We start from the raw sequence: 12883 nt of genomic DNA on the forward strand, positions 1-12883 counted from the left end.
TGCAAGCAAGTGGGAGCTTGCAATGAAAGACGAGATGCAATCTCTGATTTCAAACCAGACATGGGAACTAGCTGAGTTACCCATAGGGAAGAAGGCACTTCACAACAAATGGGTGTACCGGGTGAAAAAAGAGCATGAACAGAAGGAAAGAATTGACTACACTAAGATTTTTTCTCTTGTTATGAAACTCAATATCGTCAAATCAATGTTGAGTATTATTTCCATTGAAGATCTTCGTCTTGAACAATTAGACGTGAAGACTGCATTTCTTCACGGAGATTTGGATGAGGAGATATACATGCACCAACCATAAGGTTTCTCAGAAAATGGGAAAAAGAACAAGGTGTGCAGACTTAAGAAGAGTTTGTATGGCCTAAAACAAGCCCCAAGATAGTGGAACAGAAAGTTTGATGGATTCATGCACAAGGAAGGTTTCCAGAAGTGTAACGCCGACACTGTTGCTACTTCAAAAGATATAGGTATAGTTATATCATTTTACTAATTTATGTTGATGATATGTTAGTAGCAAGTCCATATATGGATGATATCATAAGTATGAAGCAACAATTGTCAAAAGAGTTTGATATGAAAGACTTGGGTCCAACAAAGAAGATTCTTGGGATGCAAATCACAAGAGATAAGCATAAAGGAACTTTGCAGCTATCTCAATTAGGGTACATCAAACGTGTTTTGTAGAGATTCAATATGGGTGATGCCAAGCCAGTTAGCACACCCTTGGCATGCCACTTTCGATTATCCAAGGATCAGTCCCCTTAGAAGGACGAAGATAAATTTCATGGATAAGGTTCCTTATGCCTCAGCTATTGGGAGTTTGATGTACGCGATGGTATGCACGACCCCAGAAATTGGACATGCAGTGAGAGCTGTTAGCAGGTATATGGAAAATCCAAGAAAAGCTAATTGGGAAGTAATGAAGTGAATTTTGAGATATCTACAAGGCACCACAGAGAAGTGTTTGTACCTTGGTAATGGTGAATTAAAAGCACAAGGCTATGTAAAAGTAGACTTTGGAGGCGAAGTCGATCACCGAAAAGGCACCACAGGTTATATATTCATTGTTGGAATTACAACTGTTAGTTGGATGTCGTAATTACAAAAGATTGTAGTTCTATCCACCACAGAGGCTGAATATGTAGCAGTGACTAAAGCTAGTAAATAGATGATATGACTTCAAGGTTTGTTAACAGAGTTAGGATTCAAGCAAGAGAATGATTTTTTGCATAGTGATATTCAGAGTGCGATACATTTGGCAAAGAATTCAGCAATTCATTCCAAAACCAAGCATAGTGGACTTCGGTATCATTTCATTAGGTCTTTCTTGGAAGATGAAGTTTTAATACTGAAAAAGATCCAAAGAAGTAAGAATCCAGCGGATATGTTGACAAAGACAGTGACGATCGACAAACTAAATTTGTGTTCAACTTCAGTTGGGCTGCAGGAGTAACAAGACCGGAAAACTCTACTGCATAGAATGAGGAGTGAAGACATATTAAAATCAATCTTCAAGTGAAAGATTGTTAAGAAAATGAATGCCTTATTTAGATAATCCAATATTTTGATTTCTTAATATAGTTTTACTAAATTAAGGATAGGTTTATTTTAATTATTATATATAGGATGACTAAATATTGTACGGTTTATATGGTTAGAGAAACCTATAAATTAATGTATTGTTTTCTTTCTTATATATCCCAAAAAAAAAGAGATAAAAAAACTTAGTTAAAGAGCTTAAAAAGAGAGAGAAGCTTTTGAGAGAAATTCTTGGGTGTAATTTGGGTATAAGTATAGGTTGTGAGTTATAAGTGTTGTTAACACTTTGTATATGTTTATCTTTTTAGTAAAAATTTTGCAGCAGATTTAGAAACATAGGCACTTGTCGAACTCTGCTATCAAATTTGTGTGTGTATTAATTCTGATATTATTTTTACTCACTAATCTAATTCACTAATCTAATTCATAAGAAAAGTTACATAATTTTCCTAATAGTCCAATCAGCATCAAAGAAGGCATGAAGAGCCAATGAAGACTTGCAGTGTAACACAATGCCATGGTCAACAATCCCACACAGACACCGTAGCAAGCACCTAAGAGTATTCTAGTGGTCATATGTAGATTGATGTACAAACTATGATAGTTTATTCACCTATAGTTGAATTCAATGAGAGAAATTTGAGAAACTTTTTGTAATTATTACATGAAAATTTTCTAAAGAATTGCATTATTAACATAGAGTTGTCCAAGACAAAGGGGACCTGTCCCTAATGGGATGAGTGCGGGGACATAACCGTCACAAACGTGTCTCGTTTATATTGTAATTTTATTTTAATTTTTTTATATAAATATTATTAAATATATAATATAATAATTTATATCAAAAAATTATATTTCCTAATAGTATAATTTCATTTTTTTCTTCTTCTTAAATATACATAATAGTATTCATTTTTTAAATTTATTTTATCATATTTAGAAAGAAAAAAAAGTTAATTTTTTTTATCAAATGAATACCCGATAAAGCCTCTAACCTGGAGACTGGGTGGGATAGGAAAGCCATCCCTAATTATGCCCCATTTACATCCCAAGTCCAATTGTGATTGATTACAATGCTAAGAGCATAACAAGATGAATATACGAAATGTGCTTCATCACATACTAAATGTATCATGGTAATCAACTTTAGAGTGTTGGATTGGTGAACCCCTTAGCATCAAACGAGCCTTATGCATATACACAGGTATATATTTAGTATGAAAAATCCATTTGTAACAACTAAATTATATTTAGGATCGAGCGAAACAATTTCTCAGTATCTATTACGAATAAGAGCATTAAGCTCATTAGACATAACTTGAGGCCATTTAAACTTTTTTAAGATATGTTCCCCATTTGTAGGTTTAAGGTTATTTGTGGTATTGAATTGGACCGTAAGAATAACCTTTTGAATTAATTTGTGAATATTATTTTTTTAGATGTGCATTGTGACTCAAAGTTTCTGGTGTTGTAGGGCTAGAATTTTAGTTTAAGTGCTACTGAGCATAAGTGGGATGATATGTGGGCTAATAATTGTAGGAGGAGCATAGCTAGATTCAAAAAATAACATGGCAATAATCAAAAGTGAAATAGACAATTGATAAAATGACAAGAAAATTTCGAAAGTGATAAATTACTTTACCTATTCATTTAGGCTTTGTAATCCAAATACAATCTCAATTTTAATATAATTGTTGATTTAAACTGTCACCTACTGTTACAAAATTTTAATTAAATAAAATAGTGACATGCCACTTATATATAGACAGATACTTTACCTATTCATTTAGGTTTTGTAATCCAAATACAATCTCAATTTTAATATAATTGTTGAATTAAACTGTCATCTACTGTTACAAAACTTTAATTAAATAAAATAGTGACATGCCACTTATATATGGATAAAAATTTATACCAGTTTTTCATTATTTATTATTATACAGCATAGTGTGCACATATTTGTGTGCGAATCAAAAGTGTTCACAGTATTACTCAGAATGCAGGTCTTTTTTATAAACAAATAGTGAAGACCAAAAAAAAACACAACATTCAATTGAATAAAAAAGGTGTTATTTAAATGTAGTGCCATTTCGAATGTACATTAATGATTCATACAATCACGATATTTTTATTTGATTTATACCTCCGTTTTAGTAAACCATTCTATTAAATTTCATAGAAAACTAATAAACTAAAAAAAGAGTAGTACAAATATTAAATTTATACATTAAACAAAAATGGTAAATACCATTTTGGACTATGTGTTTTGCGAAAATTATTGATCAGCCCGTAATTTGTTAAATGATAATTTAGACTCTATATTTTGCTAAATTGAACAAAAGAGTACTCTGGACTAGATTTTGGTCATTTTTTTAAATATGACCAAAATGCCCTCATATTTTATTAATTAATGAATTAAATAAATAATAAAAATATATTTCAAAATAAAAATAGTTTTTTAATAATTTTTTATTTAAAAATATTTAATTTAATTTTTTATTTTAAAATATATTTTTCATTATTTCTTTAATTCATTAATTAACAAAATATGAGGACATTTTTATCATATTTAAAATAAGTTTGACAAAAATCTGGTCCAATGTATTCTTTTGTTCTATTTTGCGAAATGCACAGTTCAAATTGTCATTTAACAAAACAAATGGTTTGATTGGTAACGTTTGCAAAACACAGAGTACAAAATTGTATTTACCCTTAAAAAAGTGGTACCACTAATATTTAAGACTTTTTTTTTTCTTAAATACATATATATTTTTCTTACTTTTTTTAGTTCCTAATTTTTTTCTTAAAAAATACGTACTTAATTTTTTAAAATATGATTTTCAAAGTTACATAATTAAAAAAATACAATCTCAGGACAAATAACTAGAAAATAACTTAAAAACAATTTGAAAACAATTTACCGTATCAACAAAAAAATACTAAAAAAAACATCAGAACAACTCAACATTGACCTAAAATAAACCAAAAAAAATGTGAAAATAACTTAAAAACAACAAAAAGAAAGAAAAAAAGGTAAAATCGTAAAAATGCAAACATTTTTTTGAAACCATAAAATTGAAAAAAAAATGTTTGACTATAGAATGTTATCTTCAAAATTAAAAAAAACATAACTATGATAAAAAAAATACGGTATTTTCATATTTTAGTTTCTACTAATTATGTTTTCATGCTTTAAATTTTTCATTAATAAATTTTTCTATACAAATTAAAAAAATATAATTCACGTATTTTTTTCAAATTAACAGTATAAAACCAATGTTTTTAAAAATTTCCCAAAGTTAAACCCGTGGCGTGTAAATAGTGAGCCCAAATTAGTTTACTATGTGAGCCCAATTATGTAATGGGTTGTTTTCAAAATATGGGCTATCACTAATTTCAAAGCCCATATACACTGATCAAACCTATTATATATTGAAGAGGGCTCTATTGTATGCGAAGTTCATCTTCACAGTTTACCAACGAAAACTCTTTTGGCGCCACAGTTTTGGCGGGAAAATCTGAAAGGAAGGAAGGAGAAGTTAGAAAGCTCGTAACAAGGGGCAGCCATGGCGGACGAGCAAGACGCGGGGCAGGTGGAGGAGGAGTACAGTGTGTGGAAGAAGAACTCTCCATTCTTGTACGATCTCATCATCTCTCACCCTCTCGAATGGCCGTCTCTCACAGTTCATTGGTCCACTTCGTCCCCACGACCCCACAAAACTGACTCATCTCTTGCCGCTCACAAACTTGTTCTTGGGACGCACACTTCCGAGGGCATCCCGAATTTTCTTTTGGTCGCCGATGTTCTTCTCCCGACCAATATCAAGGACACTGTTTTCAACGTCAATGACCCTAGCTCCATTATTCCCAAGGTGCGTTATTTTTCTAATCTCATTTTTCTTTTCTTTTCGTGTAATCAATTTGAGATTATAAGGAGCGAACATCTTTCAATTTTTTTTTGCAAACTAAAAAATTTGGTATCAACTGTTTGTGAAAATGTCTCTGAGTTTTTGAAATACATGTGTTTTTTTTTTCTTTCCCGTTTCTTCCTTTCTTTTGTGTAGGTGGAGATAACTCAGAAGATACAAGTTGATGGAGAAGTGAATAAAGCACGATATATGCCGCAGAAGCCGTCTATTATTGGTGCGAAGACGAGTGGTTCTGAGGTGGTTGTATTTGACTGTACCAAACAGGAATCGAAACCCCAAGGGGGTGACTTTGATCCTGATTTGAGGTTAAGGGGTCACGACAAAGAGGGGTATGGGTTATCTTGGAACCCCAGTAAGGAGGGTTACATATTGAGTGGTTCCCATGATTGTAAGATTTGTTTGTGGGATGTGTCTGCCGTGGCTGAAGACAAAGTGCTTGATCCATTGCATATTTATACGGTAATTTTGGGAATCTTACATTGGTTACTGGTTACTATGACTATGATGCATTTGACACATTTGTTGGTCATGATGGTTGTAAATTTCTCTTCAGGGTCACGAAAGTGTGGTTGGAGATGTCTCATGGCATTTGAAGAATGATAATTTATTTGGGTCAGTTGGCGATGACTGTAAATTGATCATATGGGACTTGCGCACAAATCAGAGCCAACATACTGTCAAAGCTCACGACAAAGAGGTTACACATTTTTACAAGTTATAACTAGTACATATTACAGACACGTGTAATAATTTAGGTCCAGCATGGTTATAGAAGTTCCATCATTCAGAAAGATATAAAAGGAGATCCCTTACAAATTTTATATCCGTTCAAAGTGATTTTTGCAGTGTAGGAGTATCCTTGATGTTTTCTTTTTTGTTTGACTATTAAGCATTTGTTCCACGAGGACAATATATAGGATTAGGGATTAGAAACGTTAGATGAATATTTTCAATAGATAACAAGAAATACTACTTATAATTGATTTGGGGTTCATGGCAACAAGGGGAAATTCACGTAAAAAATGTATTCTGATAATCCATGGATTTTTGTGAAAATTAAACTTCTATATTTTTCTCACAGTTTTTGTTTTGTTTTGTGGATGGTATCAGGTGAACTATCTTTCTTTTAATCCATTCAATGAATGGATCTTAGCTACAGCATCTTCGGACACAACTGTTGGTCTGTTTGATATGCGGAAGATAACAGAGCCATTGCATGTTTTGAGCAGTCACACGTATGTTTGCCTCAGTCTAATGTTTAGTATTCTCCTGCATTGTGTCATATCACCACCGCTTAAATGTCCTGTCTTATTTGTCTTTATATTGACTTCTGCGTTAGTTTTAAGTGTCCTGTTCTGTTGGTCTGTTTTTTAATGCAAGGAAAAACCAATACTTAAGTGTTGTGTAATACAATATACTAAACCGACTTTTATAACTTTAGCAATCATATTGTCTAAGTAACTATTACTCATCTCAATTTCTTTCTTTGCAGAGAGGAGGTATTTCAGGTTGAATGGGATCCTAACCATGACGCCGTGTTGGCATCTTCGGCCGATGACAGAAGGCTTATGATTTGGGACCTTAACAGGTACTGACTAGGATATTATAAGCTCTGACCCTGCATTCAATCTCATTCAGAAAGAAACACCACAAGAGCACTCATTTAAGTCATATCATTGATGATCATTTTCCAAAATCTCTTCTTCCCCGTCCTTGTAACTAAAATTTTGTTATATTGCCTTCAGGATTGGAGATGAGCAACTGGAAGGAGATGGTGACGACGGGCCTCCGGAGCTCTTGTTTTCCCATGGCGGTCATACTGCCAAGATATCAGATTTCTCTTGGAACAAAGAAGAGCCATGGGTCATTTCAAGTGTAGCCGACGATAACACTCTTCAAGTATGGCAACTTGCTGATAGTATATATGCTGATGCCATTGATGGCTAGTTCAACGATCTCATCTAATATTGCCTCTTTTTTGATTTGGTCACCATGAGACTCCAGACTTGAGAAATAGCCTTCATTAGTTAATGAGATGATAGGTCTTTGCAGCATGAACTTTATCAAACAAATATTTGTTTCTGCGAAATGTCGTTGTCTTTTTATATTCGGGTGCAATATTTTATTATGTTCAAGTCTAGCATGGTTGTCCTTAAAACATTGAATATATATACAATTGCAATTAAATTTCTAAATTATATAAATTCATAATTAATTTCAATTTATTTTACTTTACCATTAAAGATAAGATTTTGAAACCCGTGGGAGAGTATAGAGTAAGGTATATCTTACCCGGTGGAAATTTATTCACAGGGGCGAAAATTTAAAATTAATATATTAGAAAGGACAGAAATATTAAAATATACATAAAAAAGTAGTAAGTTGTCAAATTTAGGGATCATAAATGTCAAAATTTACATAAAAGAATTAAATTATAAAATTAGAGGGCATTAATGTAAAGTTTTATACAAGGGCAAAATTGTAAAAATGATATTAATTTTTTTTGGAAAAAGAAAAATGAGTAGGCAAGAGTTTACTCTAGGCACCATCTAGGTCTGCTTATGATCTTATCAGTTATAATATGATATTGTGTTACGCATGTAAATCAATTATGAGTACATTTTTTTATGATGCTGTTCATTGTAATCATAGCAGGTCTCATCTAAATTTTTGAGAGATTTAAAATAATTTACGATGTCAAAATTAGAATTTAAATAATTTGTGCAACTGACTAATTTCTTAAAAATTAAGTAGATCTATTATGACTACAATGAATACCTTTATAAAAAAAACTAGTCATAATTGATTTATGCCTCTAAATCGAGATTGCGGTTTACCATTAAGGTAAATATGCGTATTTTATTGTAGATATTTCCATTAAATATAAAGATAGGACATATTTTAGAATTTGAATACAAATTTATCATTTAAGGTACAAAAATATTTCATCTCAAAAAGAAAGTACAAAAATATTTAATAATATAATAGTTTTTTTTTGGAAAAATATAATATATATTTTTTAAAAATATGATTCAATACTTTTGCGAATGGATGCATTTGCTATCTTGTATGATAGCCAACTTAGCTGAAAAGTGTGCAAGAGATCATCTACATAGTTGATGCTAAGTTACAATAATTATAAATAACTTAAAAATTTATTTGTCATTTATAGACTTCAAATTTATACTTTTATCCTATGATTGAGCACTTACGTTATAAGATATAATGTAATCAATTTAAATGTTTATGTTCACTTGTTGAGGAGTATACTCACAAATCTTAATAAAAAGGTTCTTACATATTAGTAAAATATAAATAATAATTAAGGGACACATTCTTAAACACAATGATATTTAACACTAACTCCTCTAAATTAACCAAATAAAATATAATTTAAGATAAAAGCTAATTAAATATCATTATTATTTACTAAAGGAAATTCCAAAACTAACACATTTAAATCATAAATTTGTGGTTAATATTATATATATATATATATGGAGCGAATACAACATATCCACTTTATTAACAACACTGATGCAGCCAGTTTGTGTTTTCTACACCTTCGATAATTTTTTTTTCTATTTTTTTTATATGACAGTGTACATTATAATCATTTAAGACACCCTGCAAATTTTCAAGAAATTCCGAATAATTTACAATACCGAAAATATGGTTCAAACAATTCTTTTACATTTGTATATAAAAAAATAAGCACACGTGCAATAAGCTGTTTGAATCTTGTTTTCGGTAATAATTTATTCAGAATTTCTTAAAAATTTGTAAGATGTTCTAGATAGCTACAATGTACACCGTAATATAAAAAAAATTGGGATTATATCTATATCCATGTGCCGAAATAAAAAAGGATGAACCCGTGTTATAAAAAAAGTTAATGCATTGTATTACCTCCCTATATATATTTATATATTTAGATGTACATACAAAATACAATTATATAACACTATAAGGGTATATTTTTCTTATTCAAGGATATGTTATTATATAGTTATATAAAGGGAATGAATCAATTCTATATGATCATAACTTGTCACTGTCTAAGATCTAATTGAAAAAACACTGAAAGAAAGAAGAAAACAGAGCTCGAAAGACAGAGAGATTGGTAACCATGGATCGAATAGACAAAGCAACCATGTTGTGTTGGGGATTAGGACCTGCAAAACACAACCAATACAGTGCACAAAGAATAGCAACAAAGAAGAGCAAGTAATAGAAAATTAAACAAACCCAAAGTAATCAAAAAGTAAAATTCATAAGAAAGAACACCAAGAATACTTGGTTCGAATACAACCAGTGTAGTTGATCCTACATCCAAGGCTAGGCAGCAATGCCTAAGTCAAATCCATTATATATATATAAAAAGGTTACACCGTCCAAGCTCTCAAGATTACAACAACACTCATCCAACTTCTCTTGAAACACTCTCTCACTTGAGTATTACAATACAGTTCTTGCTCTCAGTTAAAACTTTCAGAAATTGAATTATCCTAGATTTATCAGGCCTAAAACTATATATAGGATCGAGATACAAGAACTAAAGAGCCGAACAGAAACTAACAGTAACTAACAACAATATGTTATTCTGTTATGAAATACTGGTGTCCATGCAGATGCGACTAGAGAAAACGTAGATGCAACTGAAAACTGCAAACTACTGTGAGCTGTCATTTGACTAATCTTTTGATTGATTGAGGAAAGAAGTTACAATCTTCACAATTCTCCACCTTAACTTCTTATTCTGAAAAAAGATTCAGCGGATTAGACAATGCTGCCTTAGCTTTAGCTCTAAGGGATTCCCATCTTGATGCCAAGCAAGTTCAAGGCTGAAATGAACTTGCTCACGGGTATGACCTTAGTCATCATATCAACTGGGTTGATCTCAGTGGATATCTTCACAATCTTGACAAGTTGTTTTGAGACAATATCCCTGAGAAAATGGAGCTTAACATCTATGTGTTTCGTTCTTTCATGAAACATAATATTCTTAGACAAATGTATTACACTTTGTGAATCACAATGTACAATCACATGATTTTTTCTAAATCCCAGCTCACTCATCATCCCTTTTAATGTGCGAGTTATGTATTCATCTTCAGTCGAGGAGAGAGCCACAACATGTTGTAAATTAGACCTCCAACTTACAACATTCCCTCCAATAGTGAAAACATACCCAGATAAAGATCTTCTTTTATCATGATCTCCAGCAAAATCTGAGTCACAATACCCCATAACTTCACATTGTTTCTGGTCTGACTTTGTGTACAAAATCTGTAGGTTTGCAGTGCCCTTCATGTACCTTAGTAACCATTTCACAGCTTGCCAATGTTCTAAGCTTGATTTGCTCATAAACCTACTAACCAAACCAATTCCATATGCTAAATCTGGTCTTGTTGATACCATAGCATACATAATGCTACCAACAACATTAGCATAAGGAACTCCCTTCATGTTTTCTTCTTCAAAAGGCGCTTCTTCTTCTGTAAAAGACTTGAGCTTGAAGTGGGCTCCAATGGGAGTGTTGACAAATCTGGCTTCCTTTTGATCAAACATCCCCACTACCTTCTTGACCTATCCTTCTTGAGACAATCTCAATATGCCCTCATTTCTGTCTCTAGATATCTCTATTCCCAAAATCTTGACAGCTGCCCCCAATTGCTTCATATCAAATTCTTGACTTAGCATCTCCTTGAGCCTTTCCATTTCAGATCTATGTTTACATGTTATTAGCATGTCATCCACATAGATTAATAAGTAGATGTAGCTTCCATATTCAAGAACTTTGAAGTAAACACAACTATCAAACTTTGATCTTTGAAATTTCTGTCTTAGCATAAAATCATCAAATCTGAAGTATCGTTGTCTTGGTGACTGTTTCAAACCGTATAGAGATTTCTTCAGCAAGCACACATTCTCTTCCATCCCTTGCTGTATGATTCCTTCAGGTTGTTGCATGTGTATTTCTTCATCAAGATTACCATGAAGAAGTGTTGTCTTCACATCAAGTTGATCCAATTCTAAATTCTTAATTGCAGAGATAGCCAATATAATTATTATAGAAGTGTGTTTGACAATAGGAGAAAACACTTCATGATAGTCTATCCCTTCAACTTGAGAAAATCCTTTTGCCACCAACCTTGCCTTGAATTGAGGTAGCTCAACTCCTTCATCCCTGGTTTTCTCTTGTAAACCCATTTGCACCATATTACTCTTTTGTTCTTAGGTTTATCCACCAGAATCCAGGTCTCATTCTTGGATAAAGACTCCATTTCTTCTTTCATAACCTTATTCCATTTACTCCATACAGCGCTATTCTTGGCTTCGTTGTAGCAAATAGGCTCATGTAGCTCTAGTAAATCAGCCACACTAAGGGCAAAAGCAGTAATATCAACATGTGAAAATCTTTCAGGAGGTCTGATTTGTCTCCTTGCTCTATCTCTAGCCAAGAGATAATTTGAAGCTTGAGTCTCTCTGTCATCAGCTTCAGTGCCATCTGCATCACTTCTAGATGCATCTCCAAGTTCACTCTCATGAACTCCACCTTGATTCTCATTCTGTGATGTTTCTCTCAATTCAATCTGCATAGTATCTTTCTGCTCAACTTGTTTAGAGCTAGCTTGATCACTAAATTTCATGTTAGTTTTATAAAAGCAGTGCTCATTGAATATAACAGCATGACTGATAATGCAATGTTTCCCATCTATTAACCAAAGTTTATAACCCTTGACACCATTTGGATAACCAAGAAATACACCTTTCATAGACCTAGAATTCAACTTCCCTTGACTAATATGAACATAACCTATACAACCAAAAGGTTTTAGGTGATTGTAACTTGGTTTATGACCGGACCAAACATGTTTAGGAACCTTACAATCTAATGCAGTTGAAGGTGACCTATTAATGAGGTAACAAGAAGTAGCAGTTGCCTTTGCCCAAAATGTTTTTGGCAAACCTGAATCAGCCAGCATGCATCTAACCTTATTCATGATTGTTCTGTTCATTCTCTTAGCAAGACCATTTTGCTGAGGGATGTTCCTAACCGTATGGTGCCTAACAATGCCATTTTCATTGCAATAAGAATCAAACTCAGCATTATAGAATTCCAAACCATTTTTAGTTCTAAGTTTCTTAACTTTCTTCATGGTTTGATTTTTCTACCATAATTTTCCATTCTCTAAACCTTCCAAAAGCCTCATCCTTAGTTCTAAGAAAATAGATCCACACTTTCCTAGAATAGTCATCAATAATAGAAAGGAAATATTGAGCTTTACCTAGAGATAATGGAACTTGGGATGAACCCCATAAATCTGAATGAATGTATTCCAACATTCCTTTGGCTTTATGAGTTGAACTTGAAAATTTCAACCTGTGAGCTTTTCCTA

The 12883-nt window shown here is 32.4% G+C and overlaps 1 protein-coding gene across 1 annotated transcript; it reads left to right on the forward strand.

The window, feature by feature from the left end:
- The first annotated feature begins 5014 nt into the window (after nt 1-5014).
- Nucleotides 5015-7701, forward strand: LOC133788308 (WD-40 repeat-containing protein MSI3-like). Its single transcript, XM_062225743.1, has 6 exons — nt 5015-5423; nt 5616-5939; nt 6034-6177; nt 6591-6715; nt 6973-7068; nt 7226-7701. The coding sequence occupies exons 1-6, from the start codon at nt 5118-5120 to the stop codon at nt 7425-7427; spliced, it is 1197 nt and encodes a 398-aa protein (XP_062081727.1). The 5' UTR covers nt 5015-5117; the 3' UTR covers nt 7428-7701.
- The last annotated feature ends 5182 nt before the right edge of the window (nt 7702-12883 follow it).

This window comes from Humulus lupulus, chromosome 1, assembly GCF_963169125.1.
Source record: "Humulus lupulus chromosome 1, drHumLupu1.1, whole genome shotgun sequence".
In the NCBI taxonomy this organism is placed as follows: Eukaryota; Viridiplantae; Streptophyta; class Magnoliopsida; order Rosales; family Cannabaceae; genus Humulus; species Humulus lupulus.